Source organism: Salvelinus sp. IW2-2015, linkage group LG4q.1:29 (assembly GCF_002910315.2).
Source record: "Salvelinus sp. IW2-2015 linkage group LG4q.1:29, ASM291031v2, whole genome shotgun sequence".
Classification (NCBI taxonomy): Eukaryota; Metazoa; Chordata; class Actinopteri; order Salmoniformes; family Salmonidae; genus Salvelinus; species Salvelinus sp. IW2-2015.
This window is the reverse complement of record NC_036842.1, coordinates 1,028,900-1,052,322: the sequence shown is the minus strand read 5'-3', so window position 1 is coordinate 1,052,322 and position 23,423 is coordinate 1,028,900. Positions and strand designations below refer to the sequence as shown.

Here is a 23,423-nt window from a genome sequence, read left to right as displayed (position 1 = left end):
GCCTGGAACCTACTACCATACCCCTTTCAAAGGCACTTAACTTTTGTCTTGCCCATTCAACCTGTGATTGGCACACATACACAATGTCTCGATCTATCTCCTTCTCTTCGTCTACACTGATTGAAGTGGATTTAACAAGTGACATCAATAAGGGATCATAGCTTTCACCTGGTCAGTCTGTCATGGAAAGGGCAGGTGTTCCTAATGTTTTGTACACTCAGTCTATATTGATGTTATATATGTAACTATACCATGTTCAGATTTTTAAAACTATTTGTTATTCAAGAACAGTCAAGATAATGATGAGCCAACTCAAGAGCACACATCCTATACATGCAAAAAATAACTTAACAATCTGTACTGTTTCCTTCTCAGCCCTATTAATTGTGCATGTCTTCCTTTCTATACCTGTCTTTCAAATATCCGGCTGTGGCCAACCATATGGAACATGTTTTCCTAAAATGCGTGACTAATTATTATAATATGAAACAGGAGAACCAAAAGGAGAGCATAAGCCCATTGAGACGATGTTACTCACGGTTGGGTTCTGTATTGAGAGAAAGCCTAGTTCCTTGCCGTTCGCTGGAACAGGAGTCTTTGTTACCAGGGGCTTTGTGCATAAAGGAACTACAGTGGCCATGTACCCAGGTAATTCTCACCACTGATGATGATGACGACTGAGGCCGGGATTCAATCTGATCGCGCTTGTCGACAATGCACCATTTTAAAGGTCATTTCCAATTGAGCCCACATATGCTACGTGTTTTTCTCCTATTTCCCCGCACCCTTTCAGGGGTGTAACATTATGATGTTACTATTATTGAGATGGGTTTCAAATACATGATCTGTGTATGTGTGAACCTAGAAGCATACTCAGTCTGTCAGTATGAGCGACATAGCGGCTAATTGTAGGGGAGAGTGGGGTAAATTGAGTATCATTTTTTTTTTTTTTACATTCAGCATCACTACATCAAGGGAGATGTATAGCATTCTTTCCAACATATATCTACATATATTTCAAGATGTTGTGTATCCTTGGAAATAATCAGAATTCATATTAACGTGACAGTTTTGAAAACAGATTGTCCAAAAAAAAGTGTTCTCTTGGCGCAATTTACCCGGGTATGGGGTAAGTTGAACCACCGGACAGGCTCAGTTAACCCACCTACACATTTCTGTACTGAAAGAAATATTACCACTACCTTTTTAAAGCCATGTCCAGCTTTATTACTCAATCACAATCGCTTTTTTTATATTTTATTCATTTTAAGCATCTTTTGACACGGGCTTAATGCCTAACAAACACTTTGTACTTTTTATCGCTGGGATATGAACTTCCTTACCACTTATTTTTTCCGTGTGGTTTCTTCCTCCACAGACTCCATGAAATGATGACCTCTTCCTCAATATTTGGTCAAATGATATATTTTGTTTATTGTTTCCTAGAAACAAGGTTGGGTTAACTTACCCCTTTGGCTCAACATACCCCACTCTCCTCTATAGCTAGCAAGCTATGTGTTCGTAGTAGAGGTCGACCGATTATGATTTTTAACGCCGATACCTATTATTGGAGGACCAAAAAAAGCCGATACCGATTTTTTTAATAAAAAAAATTGCGTATATATTTGTAATAATGACGTTTACAACAATACTGAATGAACACTTATTTTAACTTAATATAATACATCAATAAAATCAATTTAGTCTCAAATAAATAATGAAACATGTTCGATTTGGTTTAAATAATGCAAAAAGAAAGTGTTGGAGAAGAAAGTAGAAGTGCAATATGTGCCATGTAAAAAAGCTAATGTTTAAGTTCCTTGCTCAGAACATGAGAACATATGAAGGCCGGTGGTTCCTTTTAACATGAGTCATCAATATTCCCAGGTAAGAAATTTTAGGTTGCAGTTATTATATGACTATTTCTCTATATAATTTCTATTTCCTATACCTGTGACTATTGGATGTTCTTATAGGCACTATAGTATTGCCAGCCTAATCTCGGGAGTTGATAGGCTTGAAGTCATAAACAGCGCAATGCTTGAAGCACAGCGAAGAGCTGCTGGCAAATGCAGGAAAGTGCTGTTTGAATGAATGCTTATGAGCCTGCTGCTGCCTACCACCGCTCAGTCAGACTGCTCTATCAAATCATAGACTTAATTATAATATAATAATACACAAATACGAGCCTTAGGTCATTAATATGGTCAAATCCGGAAACTATCATTTCGAAAACAAAACGTTTATACTTTGTGAAATACGGAACTGTTCCATATTTTATCTAACGGGTGGCATCCCTAAGTCTAAATATTGCTGTTACATTGCACAACCTTTAATGTTATGTCATAATTATGTACAATTCTGGCAAATTAATAACGGTCTTTGTTAGGAAGAAATGTTCTTAACACAGTTTGCAACGAGCCAGGCAGCCCAAACTGCTGCATACACCCTGACTCTGCTTGCACAGAACGCAAGAGAAGTGACACAATTTCCGTAGTTAAAATAAATTCATGTTGGCAGGCAATATTAACTAAATATGCAGGTTTAAAATATACTTTTGTATTTATTTTAAGAAGGGCATTGATGGTTATGTACAAATCGGTGCAATGTCAGTCCTTTTTTTCAGAGAATGTCCTTGTTAGATCATCACCCGTTTGGTGAAGTAGTTTGTGTTTTGATGATAAATTAACAGGCACCGCATCAATTATATACAACGCAGGACACGCTAGATAAGCTAGTAATATCATCAACCATGTGTAGTTAACTAGTGATTATGTTAAGATTGATTGTTTTTTATCAGATATGTTTAATGCTAGCTAGCAACTTACCTTGGCTCCTTGCTGCACTCACGTAACAGGTAGTCAGCCTGCCATGCAGTCTCCTCGTGGAGTGCAATGTAATCGGCCATGATCGGTGTCCAAAAATGACGATTACCGATTGTTATGAAAACTTAAAATCTGCCCTAATTAATCGGCCATTCCGATTAATCGGTCGACCTAGTTCGTAGATCAACTGAGGTGAATGAAGCTACAGAAGCCAAGGTGATAATGGCTGGTGTCATTTTTGCTTTATTTTAGTTTTTCAATTGCATAGAAATGCAATAAATGAGCTTCAACTTTCAAAAATGTATTGGAATACCATTTGGATCAAGTTCAGCTTTCCCCAACTTAGATCCCGCCCTGTTCATGCTCCCTCACCGATGCTTGCCTCACCTGACGGTCCTCCACCACCTTGCTTGTCTTTCATTGAAAATGCATGGCTTCCGTTGTTTCATCGTCCCCAGTGGAAATCCACTGTTATCATGAATGTGATCTCTACGAATACGGGAATATTGCCTTTTAAAAGCTGCATTGTCGACAGCCTGTGATCGTATTGAATTCCAGTGGAGTGATACTGATGGTTTGTGAGGACTGATGGTTTGTTGACAATTGTAGCATTTTAGCTAAGCCAACCCAGCTACGGACAGAAGTGACATTTACGTAGCAGGTTATGAGAATTAATGTAACCGGTTAGGAAAATGTATGTAGCAACTGGGATTATATGTAGAAGCCAGACAACAGTTTAAATTAAGCATTACAAGTCGATAGATCAATATATCCCCAAGCAACCAGGAGAAAGTGAGTTATCAGTGGTTTGCAGTTGTGCATAAATCTAAGTAAAGCGACAAACTCGAACCCAACAAGCAATGGCTTCCCTTAAAGGAAAAGACAAAGAACAACTTGGAGATGCAAATGAGAGCAACGAACAGCTGAAGGATATCCAGGAAAACATAGCTAAACATTACCACAACAAACTGTTACAATCTGTTAAAAAAGTAGATTTCCTCAAAAGGAAAGTAGAGTCTATCGTGTCAGATATGTATATACAGGGCTGGCGCGTGGATGAACAAGACAACAAAATTGGCCTTCTGGAAACAAAGGTGCAAACTTTAAAAGTTTAACTGAATTAGCTAGAAAACGGAGACAAAATAATGAGAATATCGTCCCTAATGGAAGATGAGGAAAAAGGGGACCTTTCCAGCTACGTGATCAAGCTGATATCGGAGGAGCTAGGCGTGGATTTATCACCGGAGCATCTGGTGCGATGCCATCGGATCGGCGTGAAGCAGAAGAACGCTAAATACCCTTACGATCAGACATTGACTGGAAGAGAAAGGAATCAAGTCTCAACTCCAAATCCCGGCAGTGGTTGGTGGTGGTTATTTGTGAGAATAGAGAGGGGCTATATCCGGGGGATTGTGATAGAGTGACTGGGATCAGATACTTCTCTCGGAGGACCCACCCTAAGTAGACCCCCCCCCCCCCCCCCCCCCCCACCAGCAACTATACTTTAATGACATTTATTAGGTAATACAAACTAACCACAGTACTTAAGTGGCAGTATTTCTTCAAATGTATGTATCCACATTTTTTTTTTTTTTTTTGGTACGTTAGGAGAGGAAAAAAGCCCTAAAAAGGCATAGCACCTCTAGTAATTTGCAATATGTTTTTTGTTAAGTCTGCTCAGTCCATATATGCCTTCGGAAAGTATTCAGACCCCTTGACTTTTTACACATTTTGTTACATTACAGCCTTATTCTAAAATAGATTTTTTTAAATTATATTTTTGAGTCTTCTTGGGTATTATGCTATAAGCTTGGCACACCATATATTTGAGGAGTTTCTTCCATTATTCTCTGCAGATCCTCTCAAGCTCTGTCAGGCTGGATGGGGAGTGCACAGCTATTGTTTGCACAGCTATTTTCAGCTCGGTCTCTCAGAGATGTCCGATCAGGTTCAAGTCCAGGCTCTGGCTGGGCAACTCAAGGACATTCAAAGATCTGTCCCGAAGCCACTCCTGTGTTGTCTTGCTGTGTGCTTAGGGTCGTTGTCCTTTTGTAAGGTGAACCTTCGCCCCAGTCTGAGGTCCTGAGCGCTCTGGAGCAGGTTTTCATCAAGGATCTGTCTGTACTTTGCTCCGTTCATATTTGCCTCAATCCTGACTAGTCTCCCAGTCCCTGCCGCTGAAAAACTTCCCTGCCACCACCATGCTTCACCGTAGGATGGTGCCAGGTTTCCTCCAGATATGACTTAAAATGGGTCCTCAGATCCTCAAACGGTTCTACAGCGGCACCATTCAAGAGCATCCTGACTGGTTGCATCACTGCCTGGTATGGCAACTGCTCAGCCTCCGACCGCAAGGCACTACAGAGGGTAGTGCGAACAGCCCAGTACATCACTGGGGCCAAGCTTCCTGCCATCCAGAACCTCTATACCATGCGGTGTCAGAGGAAGCCCCTAAACATTTCAGACTCCAGCCACCCTAGTCATAGACTGTTCTCTCTACTACCACATGGCAAGCGGTACCGGAGCACCAAGTCTAGGTCCAAGAGGCTTCTAAACAGCTTCTACCCCCAAGCCATAAGACTCCTGAACATCTAGTCAAATGGCTACCCAGACTAACCGCATTGCGGCATTTCACTGTATGGTCTACTACACCTGTTGTATTCGGCTCATGTGACTAATAAAATGTGGTTTAATGTGACGCATGGCATTCAGGCCAAAGAGTTCAATCTTGGTTTAATCAGACCAGAGAACATTGTTTATCATGGTCTGAGAGTCTTTAGGTGCCTTTTGGCAAACTCCAAGCGCGCTGTCTGAGGAGTGGCTTTTGTCTGGCCACTCTACCATAAAGGCCTGATTGGTGGAGTGCTGCAGAGATGGTTGTCCTTCTGGAAGGTTCTCCCATCTCCACAGAGTGACAGAGCTCTAGAGTTAGAGAGACCATCGGGTTCTTGGTCACCTCCCTGACCAAGGCCCTTCTCCCCCGATTGCTCAGTTTGGCCGGGCGGCCAGCTCTAGGAAGAGTCTTGGTGGTTCCAAACATCTTCCATTTATGAATGATGAAGGCCACTGTGTTCTTGGGAACCTTCAATGTAGCAGACATTTTTTGGTACCCTTCCCCAGATCTGTGCCTCGACACAATCCTGTCTTGAAGCTCTACGGACAATTCCTTCAACCTCATGGCTTGGTTTTTGCTCTGACATACACTGTCAACTGTTGAACTTTTTTTATATACATTTAGCAACCGTTAGGAGAATGAACAGAGTGCATCTTCCGGACCCAAAATGTATTAAATACATAAATGAACAAATTACATTTTATAATTACAAATGTAGACAGAGGTCAGAAAAAACAACCCCCAATATAATGTGGGATGCCTTTAAGGCGTACATTAGGGGGATGATGATGATCTCAAGGCTTTTACTTGTGACATAGTTAAATGAACTAAAGAGGAACAATGGGTACATATTTAAGATGTGCATGCTCATCCCCAGAATTGTTTTACGTGTCTATTTTCAAAGTAGTATTAAGCTAAGAACATTAATGACTTCATAGTTTATAACAATGTGGAGGAAAATGATACTTTTACAAGAACCAATATCATTCCCTAAAAACACAGCCTTATGGAACAATCCTTGCATAGCTTTTCAGAATTCAGATGTTTTATTATTATTTTATTTCATTATTGGTCCACATGAAAAACTAAATGCATAGAAACCATAAATTACTTGGTAACAGGAAATACATTGATTTCCATTACGGAATTAAAAAGCAATTTTGTCTGACCAATGTAGATGGTTTCAAATATATGCAACTTAAGTTACATTACACAATTAAATTTGAAATCTTTTGGACATCAGCGCAACCTTGAGGGAATCTTATTTGAGCCAGAAAAGGACGTTCATAAGATATACAAAACCTTGCAGAGAGTATATCCAACTGACAATCGTTTTGAACCAAGACTGATGTTGGTACGAGATGGAGGGAAAGTTGGAGCATAAATAACGACATTACAGTTAACTAAAATGTCCGCTTAATCTGGTGTAAACTAATGTATAGAATTTATTATACAAGAAACAAAATTCACAAATTCTACAGCACAACTGCAGAGTTATGTCTTAAGTGTAAAATGAATAATGACTCAATAAACCATGCTTTCTGGGAATCCTAAAAAGTCTAGAAGTTGTGGGCGGAGCTAGAAAGTTGCCTGTCAGAAGTATTACAATGTAAACTTACTTTTAATCTGTGTCATATTTCAAGACGTGGCATATGTCCCAATGAGCTGGACAATTCTCTTATCACTCATGCTGGAAAAAACACATACTAAAAACTTGGAAATCAATCAATCCGCCATCATTAACACAATGGAAAAATCGAATGATTTATTGAAATAGCATGGGCGACCGAGGAAAAACAAATTGGCACAATTTAAGACCAAGTGGCAAGCAATAATGCAGGCACTAGGGATGGGGCTGTGAGCATATGGGTCTGGGCAGATGAGATGTAGTCGTTGGTTGTTTGTATCTGGAGTGAAAAAAAACTGGGTTAGGCTTAGCTAAAATGCCAGTTGTCCACAACAGTTATCCCCAACACGACAACTAGATGGAGCTGTACTGATAACCACAACCGTACAAACCATCAGTCCCGACAAACCATAATTTATCATAACACCAACCTAAGAAGAGGGATACGTATTTATACTCATGTATCTCTTTAGTATAAGCAAGAACATAGATTAAAAAGTACCCCTTTTTAATACATAGCATAGCTATTTTGAAAGTAATTAAGGAAATGCATATCACTTGGACAAGTGTTGTGATTTACCGTTGTGTGAATGAGTGACTAATTTCTGTGTTATCCATGCAGGTACCATCTATCAGGCATATGAGCCCATTCTCTTCCAGTCCATTCGGAACCCTTTTGTATTCAGATGCATAGATCATGTTTTGATTGACGGCAATGACAAAGGCATCTCTAAAATAGTGTACAGGTGAGAAATGTGGCATAGAAAAATGGGTAACACTTTACTTGACACCCAGTGTCGTGACACGGTTATAACCATTGCATAATATCATAACAGGTGACATAACCTGTCATATGATCATAACACTGTCATGAACATATATTGCGTTATTTTATGGCTGGTTATGACACCTCCATAAATGTCAAAACCCACGTTTTGTTTCAAATAGTTTTTTTCACTGCCAAGAAAATTCCTTTCATTTGAAAGTGTCAGGACCCGGTGCGAGAAACAGTCACTAATAATCGTCAGAACCCAGAAGATGAGGCAGACACAGCAGTACTAGAGATGGTGGTTTAATTAAAGAACAAAATCTTCAGGCAAAGAAACTAAATCCACAATGTCCAAAAATAAAGCCAAGAGGCACAAAATGGAAATCCTCCAAAATACAAAAGAAACTCCACAAAGTGGTAAAAAACAGCAGGGAAAAACAAACCTCAAAAGACTACTCAAATAATACACAAAAACTAAACCAGAGAACCTCTGGAAAATCCAACAAGAGAAATATCTGTATAAAACAAGGCTTGGGCTGGGGCTGGGTGCTAACTTACAAACACTGAGCAAYGAACTGAGGAACACACAGGGTTTAAATACTAACAAYGGAATGACCTACAGGTGCAAACAATAATTAGAGCAAGAAAAACWAAAGGTACAAAAAAGGTGCAATGGGGACATCTAGTGACCAAAACCCGAACAGTCTTGGCCAAAACCTGACAGAATCCCCCTCCTAGGAACGGCTCCTGACGTTCCTACCAGCCTTCTCAGGGTGGAGGGCCCTGAACTGACGAATGAGGTCAGGGTCCAGTATGTCCTTGGCAGGAACCCAGGAGCGCTCCTCGGGACCGTAGCCTTCCCAGTCCACCAGATACTGCCAGGACCGCTCCACCCGGCGGGAGTCCAGTATCCGGTGGACGGTATAAGCCGACTGGCCTCCGATGACGCGGGGCGGAGGGGGAGGTCTGCCTGCCGGGATAAGGGGAGAAAAAACAACAGGTTTTAATAAAGAAATGTGAAATGTGGGATTGATCTTAAGGGATCTGGGTAAGTGCAGGCGAAAAGTAACGGGATTGACTCTCCTGGCAATCTTAAAGGGACCGATGAATCTCTGGGACAGCTTGCGAGACTCCACCCGTAGCGGTAAGTTTTTTGTTGAGAGCCATACTCTCTGGCCGGGGTACAGGGTAGGACCGGGACGGCGACGTCTGTTGGCTTGTCGTTGGTACTGCTGTGAGGAACGCAGAAGATTAAGACGGGCCTTCTTCCACGTAAGCCGACAGCGTCTGATGAACCTCGAGGCTGGAAGGCACTCTGAGCTTTCGGCCTGCCTGGTCCGGGAACAATAGAGGAGCATAGCCAACATGACACTCGTGGGGGATATACCAGTGGAGGAGGAGGCACAAGGTGTTGTGCGCGTATCGGCCCAAACAATGAAGGACTGACATGTGGACGGGTTGTTGGAAACATGCATCTGAGGGTGGTTTCCAGCTCCTGATTCATCCTCTCAGTTTGGCCATTGGACTCCGGATGGTACCCTGAAAGATAACTGGCCGTGGCCCTATGAGTGTGGCAGAAGGCCTTCCAAAACTTGAGGGCGACTGGGGACTCTCTGTCGGAAACCATATCTTGCGGAATCCCAAAGACTCGGACACATGGTTAATCATCACTCAGCTGTTTCCTTGGCAGAAGTAATTTGGTCAAGGGAACAAACCTGGCCGCCTTAGAAAACCTGTCGTAGATGACTAGGATCGTAGTATTACCATGGGACGGAGGAAGACCAGATAATAAAGTCCAACGAGATATGGGACCAGGGTCGGTGGGGAATAGATAGAGGGTGAAGGAGTCCTTGAGGGCGAGGTGAGAAGATTTGCCCTGGCAGCAACGGAACAGGCCTTTGAGAAGGTGGCAACGTCTTCTTTTATGGTGGGCCACCAGAACTTACGCTGGATGAACTCCAAGGTGCGACCTACGCCCGGGTGACGGTGAGGCGAGGAGTGCCCACAGAGGACTTGGGACCTTGCTGCTTGGAACAAACAACGATTAGCAGGACCTCTCCAGGGCCCGGTTCGATGGCTTGGCTTGTTTCACGGAATCCTCCACTTGCACGAGATCGGAGCCATGATCTTAGCGCCGGAAGGACAGTCATGTCAGTATCTTCTCGAATGGCAGGAGAGTAGATTCGTGACAAGGCGTCCGGTTTGAGATTCTTCGACCCGGGTCTATAGGTGAGGATAAACTGAAATCGGCTGAAGAAAAGAGACCATCGGAGCTTGTCTGGAGTTCAACGCGTTCGCTGCTGGATATACTCCAGTTATTGTGGTCCGTAAGCACTTGAAACGGTTGAGAAGCCCCCGAGCCAGTGTCTCCATTCTTCAATGCATTTTAACCGCTAGGAGTTCACGATCCCCAGAATCGTAATTCTCTCGGCGGGGTAAGCCGGTGAGAGAAGAAGGCGCAAGGATGAAGCTTCTTGTTTCACCTCTGAGACAGGACAGCGTCCAACCCCAACCTCTGATGCGTCTACCTCCACACAAAAGGTTCATCGCCGTTGGTAGTGTCAGGATGGGAGCAGAGAGGATGCGCTGCTTGAGTCCTTGGAAGGCCGTCTCAGCTTCTCTTCCACAGAAACTTGTGTTGCCACCTTGGTTACAGCTGAGAGAGGGGCTGCCACCAAGCTGAAGTTCTTGATGAACTTGCGGTAAAAGTTGGTGAAGCCCAGGAAACGCTGAACTTCCTTAACGGACTTGGGGGTGGGCCAATCGGCTACCGGCCCTACCTTCTTGGGGTCCATCTGGACTCGACCGGGTTCCACTATAAATCCAAGGAATTGTACTCGAGAGGAATGGAATTCACACTTTTCCGGCTTAACGTACAAATGGCTGTCTAGAGGCGTTTGAGCACTTGTCTGACATGCTTAGTGTGTTCTTGAAGGGAGCTCGAAAAGATGAGGATGTCATCCAAGTAAACAACACGAAGATGTTAAGCATATCCCTAAGCACATCGTTTATGAGCGGCTTGGAACACACAGCCGGGGCGTTGGTCAGGCCGAGGGCATCACCGAGTATTCGTAGTGACCAGTGGTGTGTTGAAGCGGTCTTTCACTCGTCCGGGTTTGATCGGCACAAGATGGTATGCGTTCGGCAGGTCAAGCTTAGTGAAGACAACTGCTTCCTGGAGCAGCTCAAAGGCTGTGGCCATAAGGGGTAGCGGGTAGCGGTTACGGACGGTTATGGCATTGAGTCCCGGTAGTTAATAAATGCAAGGTCGTAATCCACCGTCGTTTCTTGGCAAAGAAAACTGCTGCCCGCCGGCGAGGTAGATGGACGCATGAGGCCTGCTGCCAGAGCGTCCTTGATGTGAGGTATCCATAGCAGCTCGTTCGGGAGGAGAAAGGAAAAGATCCGACCTGGGAGGGCAGGTCCCCGGAACAGGTCGATGGTGCAATCGTAAGGTCTATGGGTGGTAGTTTGGTGGCCTCTGTTTGCTAAATACAGTTTGAGGTCATGGTAAACTCGGGAATCGGGACGGGGTCGATGGATTCTAGAGACTCGGAAGGGGAACTCTGGGAACTCGGGAAGCTACAAGTGGCTTGGCACGTAGGACCCATTGCTTGATAGTGCCACAGACCAGTCGATGTGAGGGTTATGGCTGTGAAGCAGGGATAACCAAGGACGAGAGGGAACTCGGAACAGGAGATCAGATGAAAGTTCATCACTTCCTGTTGTTGGGAAACTGAAAGTCGCAAGGGGTAGTGGCACGAGTGACAAGTCCAGATCCCAAAGGGCTTCTATCAACGTAGTAACCCTTATGGGGTCACTTAGAGGTTCAGAAGGAACGCCATTCTCCTTGCGCCAGACCCATCCCATGAGTTACCTGCGGCTCCAGAGTCTACAAGGCTTGAAGAGAAAACTCGTGGTCGTCCAGGAAAGGGTAACTGGAATGAGCAGGCGGGAGTTGGATGGATGGGAGGAGGTTATTGTTTCCCGTTCAAGTCCTCCAGGCCTGCAGGGGAGAGTGGGTTTCCCTGGAGCCCGGGACACGTGGAGCGGAAATGGCCGGTTTGCCGCAATATAGACAGCATCGCTCCCTCATCCGGCGGGGTCTCTCTCAGCCTGGGAGATGCGTCCAACCTGCATGGGTTCTGGTGGAGCCAGCGAGGATAAAGGTGGAGACTCGGAGCTGGAACCGATGGGAGCTGGGTGAGCGGTCTACGGTTGAGTTCTCTCTCTCTCAGACGCTGGTCTATGCGTGAAGCCAACTTGATAAGGACTCGAGGTTGTCGGGTGGTTCCGAGTGGCCAGTTCATCTTGGATGGTGTCAGAAAGACCCTTCAAAAAACACACTGTGAGCGCCTCGTCGTTCCAGCCTTGCAGCTGCACAGTGCGGAACTGGATGGCATAGTCCGTCACGCTGCGCGCGACCTTGGCGGAGAGTCAGGAGCTGTTGGCTGAGTCAGGGCCGTTGGTAGGACCTTGAAACCTCCTTGAATTCTTCAGCAAAGGTAGAGTAGCTGGCACAGCAGGGACTTTGGGCATCCCACACAGCAGTAGCCAGGCTAGGGCTTTTTCCGACAGCAGGGTGATGATATATGCTATCTGGACCGGTCGGTGGGAACGACGATGGTTGCAGCTCAAAGGAGAGAGAACATTGGGTGAAAACCCTTACAAACACTCGGATCCTGAGACGTTGGGGAGCGGCAGAGAGGTTCAGCCAGGGGGTTAACTGCCGGGGCACTTGAATCGGATGAACTGGAGCAGAAGCGGTTGCCGGGGAAAGTCGATCCGAAATCTGCTTTATGAAGTCAGCATCTCTGACAGAAGTTGAGAATGTCTAGCATTAAGGCCTCTTGCTGAACCAGAGCAGCTTCGTGGCGTTGGACAGTCCCCTCGTGGTGGGACAGCATGGAAAAAATCCTGGGTCTGGCTGCTCTGGGTTCATTATAATGGCTCAGTGTTTCTGTCAGGACCGGTGCGAGAAACAGTCACTAATAATCGTCAGAACCCAGAAGATGAGGCAGACACAGCAGTACTAGAGATGGTGGTTTAATTAAAGAACAAAATCTTCAGGCAAAGAACTAATCCACAATGTCCAAAAATAAAGCCAAGAGGCACAAAATGGAAATCCTCCAAAAAATAAAACTCACACAAAGTGGTAAAACAGCAGGGAAAAACAAAACTCAGGCTACTCAAATAATACACAAGAACTAAACCAGAGAACCTCTGGAAAATCCAACAAGAGAAATATCTGTATAAAACAAGGCTGGGGCTGGGTGCTAACTTGCAAACACTGAGCAAAGAACTGAGGAACACACAGGGTTTAAATACTAACAAGGGAATGACCTACAGGTGCAAACAATAATTAGAGCAAGAAAAACAAGGTACAAAAAAGGTGCAATGGGGACATCTAGTGACCAAAACCCGAACAGTCTTGGCCAAAACCTGACAAAGTTTGTTTCTTTAATCCTTTGTTGTTGTAATTCATTCTCTAGTCGTGTTTTTTTCAACATATACATTTTTTTTGTTATTTTAACTTTATGACACTGTCAAGAAGTGTTATGACCATCCTGTGTCACTTTACTTGGTCCAAGAAAATACACTTTATGACACTGTCAAGAAGCATTGTGACCATCATAATCATACATACCCTCTTTTTGACTGATATAAGGGTATCTTGTCCTGCTCCTGCATTCATCCCAGTCATCAGCAACTGAGCATTGGGGTAGGTGCATGTCTGACATCAATGTGTCTGCAATTACAATGATAATTTAATATGGTCAATAAAATAAAATCTATTACAAACATACTGTTGACATGTAGCATATGGTGTAATGGAATGTTTTGCCTTGTGTGGTGGGTTTTGACACTCTTATGTAGGTGTCATAACCAGCCATAAAATAACGCAATATATGTCACAACAGGTCTAAATATGTCATGAAAGGGTTATGACCATGTGATGTCAACTGGTATGACATGGTTATGACCGTGTTATGATGCTTGGTGTCAACTAAAGTGTTACTGAAAAATGTCCTAGGGCTTGATGACTGTCCTACGACAATTTTTCACATGTAGATGGACAGCATTCATATTTAAAAGTATTGATGTTTTCCAGGTCGTGCAGTGGAAGAGACCGCCTTGGTCCTTTCGGGTTGAGTGACATCACTTGGTTGACAGCCAATACAGAAAACCCGCTAGCAGTGGGTCAATATGTGAACAACTGCTCAAATGGTACCATCACATCTCTGCTCACCCATAGGAGAAATGGGGCTAGCTATAATTAGATTTAAATATTTCTATACAGATATGCTTCTATATTCTATATCATGAAGACTATTTATTTTACATAATTACTGTCTGTCTGCAATGTTGCGAATGCTGTGGTCACAGCATATCTAAATATTCCTTTTCCTCTTTTTTGTGTGTGGAATTATACTCTTGTCTTTCAGAGAGGGCTGCAAATGTGTGCTATCAGGAGTATGATGTGCCTGAAGCATTTCCTCTAGAACTTCGCCAGTACCTTCCCAATGTGAACTACAGACATGATACGCAAAGGCAAGAATTTAAAGGATGCTTGAAATAATGTTGGTCCCTACTTCCTACAGTATTTTTTGTTGTTGATTGTGTTACTGTTGACTGCGCCCATTGCAATCTCAAAAGTTCATTTATTAATTCAGCAGCTGTGTGGATTGATTCACTCATAAGTAATTTAGAGCAATTAGCAGCAAGTGTAGGCCAGAGCTATTAATATGGATACGGCTCTGGTCTAGGCTACTGGGGTGTTTATAACTGTTTTATACCAGGGATACTAAACCTAGTGTTTCTGTTTGTTTTCACAGATATAAATGTATTAATACAAATGTTAATGACTTTCTGTTTTGGCTCCATTTCCAAACAGCAGCTTTTGCTGTTGTTGACTAGTGAGTAGTCTTCTGAGCCAGCCTGTCTTGAACTGGCTTAGTCTCGATGTGGCATGTGGCGACGCTTTCCATTGCCTGTCCAGCATAGCCACACCTTATTACATAGAAGACAACCTAAATGTCCCTTGTCTGTCAAGAAGGTTTAATACAATTGTTTGAACTTACTCTGCCGATTGTCCGTGGGGTTATTATTCGGGTTGAAATTTGAGACAAAATATCCACAGGAAATTATTATTAAACCAACTTCAAAACGCAGGTCTCTGTGTGGCAATCAAGATTTTTTTTGCTCATCCCCCTAAGGCATGTGTACAAGACTGAAGAACATGCATGCAATGCATGCTAACCAGTCTTGCTCGTGTTTACATGGTTGTGCTTATGTGCCAGGTTATAGAAATCTCGATGTTGTGGCCTGTGTGTTCCAGCCGCTGACCCACATGTATGCCAGAGTAAGCATGGGTTCGAATCTGACCCACTGCAGTTTGACTCCCCGATCTCCCCTGTTTCTCCAACACTTTACTATCTCTTTAATGAATCAAAACAATTATGCAAGGAGTGGGACTGCCCCACTCCTTAAAAATAACTTTTTAAGGAATGTTATGTCAAAATGTAGATTTCCTCCAAAATAGAAATACTCAAATGTAATTAATTTTCATGAGATGGCCATGAACAATAACTAGTAATGCTGCATATATCTATACAAGTCTAACAAGTCTAACTCACCTATCTGGGAAAAGTAGTTGGAAATTCCCAAGGTGTACTCAAGTCTATACAACAAATATATATATTTTTTTTTAAATCCTATTCAACAAAAGTGGGGGAATAGGGCTTGCAATGACTGAAATGTTTTTTTAAATATAGTAACAAACAAGTTATAAACAACTTTAAGATTTCACCTTTATAACTGTAAAATATATATGATCATATTTAGTGACAGTACAAATTTTCATATAAATGATGAGCATTTTCTGCCAAGCCCCTCTGAGTGACGCAAAGACTCCATTTGTATGTCTGCAGTGATTTTACGTCCCTCATTGACCAAGAGAAAGTGGTCGTGTTTCAATTCTACTAAATGATTTAGTATTTTTTCATGTTGAGTTCTAAATCCGGCTGAGAATATCACAGCGAGATGAAAGTACAATTGCTGAAATCGCTAGACTTTCCCCTTTTTAATATGCCATCTCTTAGGCTGGGCTCTGTCTCTCAGAGGGAGGGGAGAACAGACAGGTGGGGTGCTTTCTGGCATTATAAGGCACTGAACCCTGCGACATTCATTGTACACAAATGAGCGCATTGTACACAAATGTCGGCAGAACCGCTTCAATTCCCTTAAATAGAGGACTTAACATCTAAGCGGTTAAAAAATTATAATAATCTCAACGTCCAATAAATAATACTTGGATATTTTGTCTCAAATTTCAAACCATTAACAATCAACACCACAGACAATCGGCAGAGTAAATTCAAATGTGATTTGGGACGTTTTAAATGTTCTTATATGTAATAATGCGTGGCTACACTGGACAGGCAATGGAAAGCATCGTTATGGAGTCAAATCCGGGTCAAAAGTTGAAGGGGTGCGAGATGAAACCTCATTGCGTGTGCAAACAGAAGAAATGTGGTCGAGCGAGCAGAGGACGGGTCCCGCGAGTCCACAGGCCAGCCGAGAGCACAAATTAAACTTGAGAGCTTGCAAGTGTGACTTTGAGCGAGCAGGACATCATAGCCACAGATTAAAAATGTCCTAAACAATAAATATAGAACTGTAATCAAAGAAATGTGATTCAAATGTGTAACAAATACATTTTAAATCATGAAATTGTCCACCAGCAATAGTCACTTGTCATGGTCAAGTTTTCGCTCTCAATTTCTCAAGTTGCTCGCTTTTAAGTCTTGGCACATTGGGTTTGGTTCTATATTGTGGCGCCCTGCCCTATAGTGGGCTTTGCTCCTAGTGGTTTACCCCACTGCCTAGGCAGCCAATAGCCTGACAAAATAATTATGCATGTGCTCCAGCCAATTGGAGTACAGCTCTCCCTTTATATAGGAGCGCGCCCCTACAGTCTTCCTATTTTCTTCAGCGAGACTGAAGATTAGTCTGAAGACTTGCATGGCAAGACAAGTCTCAAGATGATCCTGCCGCCGTTGATCCAGGGGGGTTATGCCATTCAATTTCGCTGCCCCTCCACCCTTTACAGGGGTCGTGTAAATGGTGATGGCGTCACCCGAGAAGGTTACAGCTCTGAACAAGGAAATTGCAGAGCTTCTGGTGAAGGAAGCGCTAACAGTAGTTCCCCCAGAGCAGAGAAACAGCGGGCTTTACTCTTACCTATTTTCTCATGCCAAAGATGAGGCAGATTCTGAATATGCGGGTTTTAAAGAAGTCCGTACCCAAACGACCTTTCCGCATGCTCACAACGAGGCACCTTCTGGAGTGTATCCATCAGGGTGACTTTTTCCATGTTCCGGGGCTTCCGGAACAGGAAGTTTCTGTGCTTTGCTTTCCAAGGAGTGGCGTACGAGTACATGAGTGCCTTTTGGGTTCGCCCAAGCTCCTCGCACCTTTTCCAAATGTGTGGAGGCGGCAATAAAGCCGCTGCGTCGACAGTGTTCCTGCATAATTGTACGATCTGCTGGTTCTCACCCCGTCAGCAGAGCTGGCGATCGCACACACGACCCGACGGGTGACTCATCTCACCCGTCTGGGTCTTGCAGTGAATTGGGAAAAGAGCGCACCTTAGTGCTAGACGCGTTGTGTGAACCACCGTTTGAGCCTTTGGCCCAGATCTCTCTGAGAATGTTGTCTTCGAAGACGGCATCATTACTTTCCGATCTATGCGCTCTGTCAACGCGACCTGAATGTCTCGCCATCAATGGTGATCTGAGCAGGGCGGTGTTGTTTCCTAATCCGGTGGTCATGCCTGAGATTATTAAGAGCTCTTACATATCGCGGACCCTAGAGCTATAGGCCTTTTTTCCTCCTCTTCATGCTGGAGAGAGAGGAACATCTCCATCTGTGTCCTGTCCCCACCTTATGTGAAGGGCACAGCAATGGTTAGGTGTTTGTGTGCTATGGTGCTGGAGCGCTTGGTCGACCACTCTCAAATCAGCGGTTGTCTCATTGGCTCTGTGATGTCATTGCCTTGGCCTATGAGACTAAGGGGCACCCAGTGCCTTAGGACATTAGGGCTCACTCTACACGTCGAGGTGCGATGACTTCTGCCCAAAATGTTTAGGGGTGCAGGGGTCGAGGATATCTGCACTGCAGCATCGTGGTTGACACCTTCCCCTTTTATACATTTCTACCTGTTAGATAAGTCATCGGGCTGTTTCGTACAGTCTACTTTCGTACACTTTAGCTGCCTAGAGGACTTGAGGTGGTGGGTTGTTTTGGGCAGCCCCCCCACTGGACATGCATTACTTGATCTTTGGGATTTTTGGCTGGGTTTCTGTATATGCACTTTGTGACCTCTGCTGATGTAAAAAGGGCTTTATAAATACATGTGATTGATTGGCTGTCTTACATCCCTCATTCTCAACTCTGGACCTCGAAGCCAGTTCCACTGTTTGTTTTTTTTTATTCAATTTTTCCCCACTAACCAGGAACTGATTTATACCTGGGACACCAGGTAGATGCAATTTATTATCCGGTAGAACAGAAAACCAGCAGGCTCAGGACTTCGTAGTGTAAAAGCCGAATACCCCATGTCTACATGTTTAGTTCAATACATGATTCTCTTGCCCACCAGTCTTTTTATATTTTTATTTATTAAGGATCCCCATTAGCTGCTGCTAAGGCAGCAGCTACTCTTCCTGGTGTCCAGCAACATTAAGGCAGTTATACAATTAGAAATATTACATTTCATAACACTTTTCACAACACATTGTGAAAAAGTCTGTGCCCTCAGGCCACTACTCTACCAAATATCTACAATACAAAATCCATGTGTGCATGTGTATGCGTGTGAGTATCTGTGCCTGTCTCCGCTGTTCCATAGGTGTGTATTTTTTAAATTTTTTATAATAATATGATTCTACTGCTTGCATCAGTTACCTGATATGGACTAGAGTTCCATGTAGTCATGGCTCTATGTAGAACTGTGCACCTCCCATAGTCTGTTCTGGACTTGTGGATTGTGAAGAGACCTCTGGTGGAATGTCTTGTGGGGTATGCATGGGTGTCCGAGCTGTGTGCTCATAGTTTATATAGACAGCTTGGTGCATTCAGCATGTCAATACTTCTTAGAAAAACAAGTAGTTATGAAGTCAATATCTCCTCTACTTTGAGCCCTGAGAGATTAACATGCATTGTATTCATGTTAGCTCTCAATGTACATTTAAGGGCCAGCCGTCCTGCCCTGTTCTGAGCCAATTTGTGGCACCTGACCACACGACTGGACAGCAGTTCATAGGGTTGTTAAGGCAAAGCAGCACTTTATTATGGACAGACTTCTCCCCATCTTAGCTACTGTTGCATCAACATGTTTTGACCATGACAGTTTACAATCCAGGGTTACTCCAAGCAGTTTAGTCATCTCCACTTTCTCAATTTCCACATGATTTATTACAAGATTTAGTTGAGGTTTAGGGTTTAGTGAATGTTTTGTTCCAAATACAATGCTTTTAGTTTTTTAAATATTTAGGACCAAATTATTTCTTGCCACCCATTCTAAAACTGACTCAAGTGTTGCAGTAATTTCACTCGCTGTAGTAGCTTTACTCAAAGCCAGTGGCATGTCATTAGTAAAGATTTTTAAAAAGTAAGGGGCCTAGACAGCTGCCCTGGGGAATTCCTGATTATACCTGGATTATGTTGGAGAGGCTTCCATTAAAGAACACCCTCTGTGGTCTGTTAGACATACTGCCTGGTATGGCAACTGCTCTGCCTCCGACCGCAAGGCACTACTGAGGGTACTGCGTACGGCCCAGTACATCACCGGGGCCGAACTTCCTGCCATCCAGGACCTCTATACCAGGCAGTGTCAGAGGAAGGCCCTAAAAATTGTGAAAGACTCCAGCCATCTTAGTCATAGACTGTTTTCTCTGCTACCAACACGGCAAGCGGTACCGGAGCGCCAAGTCTAGGTCCAAGAGGCTTCTAAACAGCTTCTACCCCCAAGCCATAAGACTCCTGAACATCTAATCAAATGGCTATCCCAGACTATTTGCATTGGACCCCCCCCCCTTTACGCAGCTGCTACTCTCTGTTATCTATGCATAGTCACTTTAATAACTCTACCTACATGTACATATTACCTCGACTAACCGGTGCCCCCACACGTTGAATCTGTACCGGCACCCCTGCTGCTCTTCAATTATTTGTTACTTTTATTTCGTACTTTCCTTTAGGTATTTTTCTTAACTGCTTTCTTGGTTAAGGGCTTGTAAGCATTGCACTGTAAGGCATACACCGGTTGTTTTTGGCGCATGTGACAAATACAATTTTGTTTTATTTGACATGTAACTTTTTATCCACAACATAGCAGTGGGTGAAAAGCCATAACACATCCATTTTTACAGCAGCAGACTATGATCGATAATGTCAAAGGCCGCACTAAAGTCTAACAAAACAGCTCCCACAATCTTTTTATGACAAATTTCTCTCAGCCAATCATCAGTCATTTGTGTAAGGGCCGTGCATGTTGATTGTCTTTCCCTATAAGCGTACTGAAAGTCTTGCCAATTTGTTTACTGTAAAATAGCATTGTATCTGGTCAAACATAATTTTTTCCAAAAGTTTACTAAGGATTGGTAACAGGCTGATTGGTTGGCTATTTGAGCCAGTAAAGAGGGATTTACCATTCTTGGGTAGCAGATTGACTTTTGCTTCCCTCCAGGCCTGAGAACACCCACTTTTTTTTGTAGGCTTAGATTGAAGATACAGTGATCCCTCGCCACTTCGCGGTTCACTTATCGCGGATTCGCTATTTCGCGGATTTTCATAATGCATTTCTTTTTTTTTTTGGTGCATTGTGCTCTGCATTCTGATTCGCTAAAAACTCACTCCCGCTTCTTGTATCAAAACATGCTACGAATTGTGCTATCATTTTGTCGTCTCGTGCAGTTATGTGTACGTACATAAAACAGCTTGGCAAATTTACATTAAGTTGGCCAAATTATCTTGTAATTTCGAACATCTCCTAAACCCATAATGTCGACGAAACGGCCTACACGTGAGTCACTGTATTTGTATACATGTAATAGTTGCTAATTGTAAAAAAAAAAAAAAAGTTTTCTATTTCGCGGATTTCACTTATCGCGGGTCATTTTCGGAACGTAACCCCCGCGATAAACGAGGGATTACTGTATAGCAAATAGGAGTGGCAATATCGTCCGCTATTATCCTCAGTTATCCACACTCACTTTTCAGAATTCTAAATTACAATGCTTGTCTTTCATAATTTGGTCAGTTATACTTGGATGTGTAGTGTCGGCGTTTGTTGCTGGCATGTCATGCCTAAGTTTGCTAATCTTGCCGATGGGGGGGGGAAAATCATTAAAGTAGGCAATATCACTGGGTTTGTGATGAATGAGCCATCTGATTCAATGAATGATGGAGCTGAGTTTGCCTTTTTGCCCAAAATTTAATTTAAGGTGCTCCAAAACGTGTTCTTTATACAATTTATTTGTTTCATAGTATAGTTTCTTCTCTTTGTTCAGTTTAGTCACATGATTTCTCAATTTGCAGTACGTTTGCCAATTGGTTGTGCAGCCAGACTTATTTGCCATTCATTTTACCTCATCCCTCTCAACCATACTATTTTTCAATTCCTCATCAATCCGTGGGGATTTACGTTTTTACAGTAATTTACTTAATGGGTTTATGCCTATTAGTGACTGGAATAGGCAATTTCATAAATGTCTGGTTGCTCCTCATTACACACTACAGACCAGCAAATATTCCTTACATCATCACAAAACTAATTGTATGACCTCATATACACTATATTAGGCCCAGCCTTTGGTACTTTGGTTTTCCTAGATATGGCTACTATATTGTGATCATGACATCCAATGGATTTGTAAAGCAAATTTAAAGCTGTAAAGCTGATGGTACAGGGTGAGAAAAACACAGTGGAATTCCTTCTAGGGCACACCGCCTCAGTGCTAACAGTATAACTCTGGTTCATAGGCACATGATTGCTGTATACAATAGTTGTAGGCTCGACAGAGGCATTCAGGGGAGTTAGAGGGACATAAATGAGATGACTTACATTGTGACTGCCAACACCCCTGGGATAATGTAAATCTGCTGCAGCATTACGACAAGTCGGCTACACAATGGTAGGGATTATCTGAGTTGGGTCTGGGCCGTTGATAAATCATTGTCTCAATGCAGCCTTGAAATTCGTGGACAGAGTTCAGGAGCCAAGATGACGCTGTCAGCACCCAGCAGCTGTCGTAGAACAGTTGGAAGCTGTCTTGTAACGTCCTGTACTCGTGCTCCAGGGTAGCACAGGGTTTTTGCCCTAGGAACCAAGATGTTTCTTACCATAGAGCTGCCGATGACGACAGCTGGTGCAACGGCTGATGAGGTCCGGCCGTTCTTTCGCCTCGAGTGATTTCGCAAACCCCTCAAGGACCAAAGGGTGGTGGGGCCCGATGGACCTGAGCCAGCTCTAGTATCCATTGTGGATGATGAATGGGCCAGACTCTTAGTCTCACTGTCCCATGAGGGGGGAAAGCTCTGAGGATCTGAACCCGAGGTAGAAGCTACTGGAGAGAGAAACAGAACAGAGGACTAAGGCGCAGGTACCTCCAGATCCAATCTCGATTTGGAAGCCCCCGGTGAACAAGGCGCCGGAACCTCCTGGATCCAGGGTGGCAAAGCCAAGAAGGCCCCCTTTGCCAGAGTTTTCTGTTTTCGACTTCCATGGTGAGCGACATATCTCCATGGCTGGGAGGTAGGATTGAGGACAGGAACGTCCACTAAGTCACCAGGAGCATCCTCCTAAATCCATTCTCCAGGGAAGGCAGAGACTCCTCCGGGGAGGGATTCCTGCGGAGTACCGGCCAGTCGGCTGTGGAGAGCCGACACTTTGACTAGGTGCGGCAAGTTGAGTTAGGTCACAGTAGTTGTTAGTCTATTGGACTACATTCTAGTACTTGGTGGCAGCCACAGCTGGGCCTTACCTTTTTTCACAAGGGAATTGTTGGCACTGACAAGGAGTACAGCCATCTAGCTCTATGATATAGAACTGGAATTACATACCCAGTAACTATCGATTTCAGGCTGATGGGGGGCGGGCTTAAAGGCGGGTGAGTGTCTAGAAACCTTAGATTGTCCGTCATTCCAGTGAGTGGCCAAACTAACAAATTCCTGCCCTTGGCCAATCCAGTGTTGTGATTGGCTATTATTTGGCCTGCAACCCATTGTGTGATTGGTTGAGCCTTCAAACCGATTCTGTTTAGCTCAGACTAAGGTTTAGCTAGGTAGCCTGCTTGAGCAGTAACCTCCCAAATGAATTGGGAAATAAATTCAAATAGGTATACTATACCTTGAGTTGAGTGGAATCTATGTTAGCTAATTACTTCTTAGCCAGCGACATTCGTCTGTAAAATGAAAAGCAGACAGGCAGCTCTAGCAAACACCATAAAATGAGTCCACTAATTGAAGGCAGAATCCAATATTTAGCGTATTAAGCCCAAGGACACAGCGCAAATGGGGATTTTG

The 23,423-nt window shown here is 43.6% G+C and overlaps 1 protein-coding gene across 3 annotated transcripts in view; it reads left to right on the top strand.

The window, feature by feature from the left end:
- Window positions 1-23,423, top strand: part of setd9 (SET domain containing 9) — a 30,809-nt gene that overhangs the window by 6,248 nt on the left and 1,138 nt on the right. For 2 of the 3 annotated variants that reach the window (XM_023983299.1, XM_023983300.2), the window contains 3 exons: window positions 7,689-7,812; window positions 13,948-14,063; window positions 14,282-14,387. In XM_023983299.1, the coding sequence (XP_023839067.1) occupies window positions 7,689-7,812; window positions 13,948-14,063; window positions 14,282-14,387 (346 nt within the window). Of the gene's footprint in view, window positions 1-492; window positions 649-7,688; window positions 7,813-13,947; window positions 14,064-14,281; window positions 14,388-23,423 lie in introns of all 3 variants that reach the window. The other variant, XM_023983298.2, reaches the window with a different exon arrangement.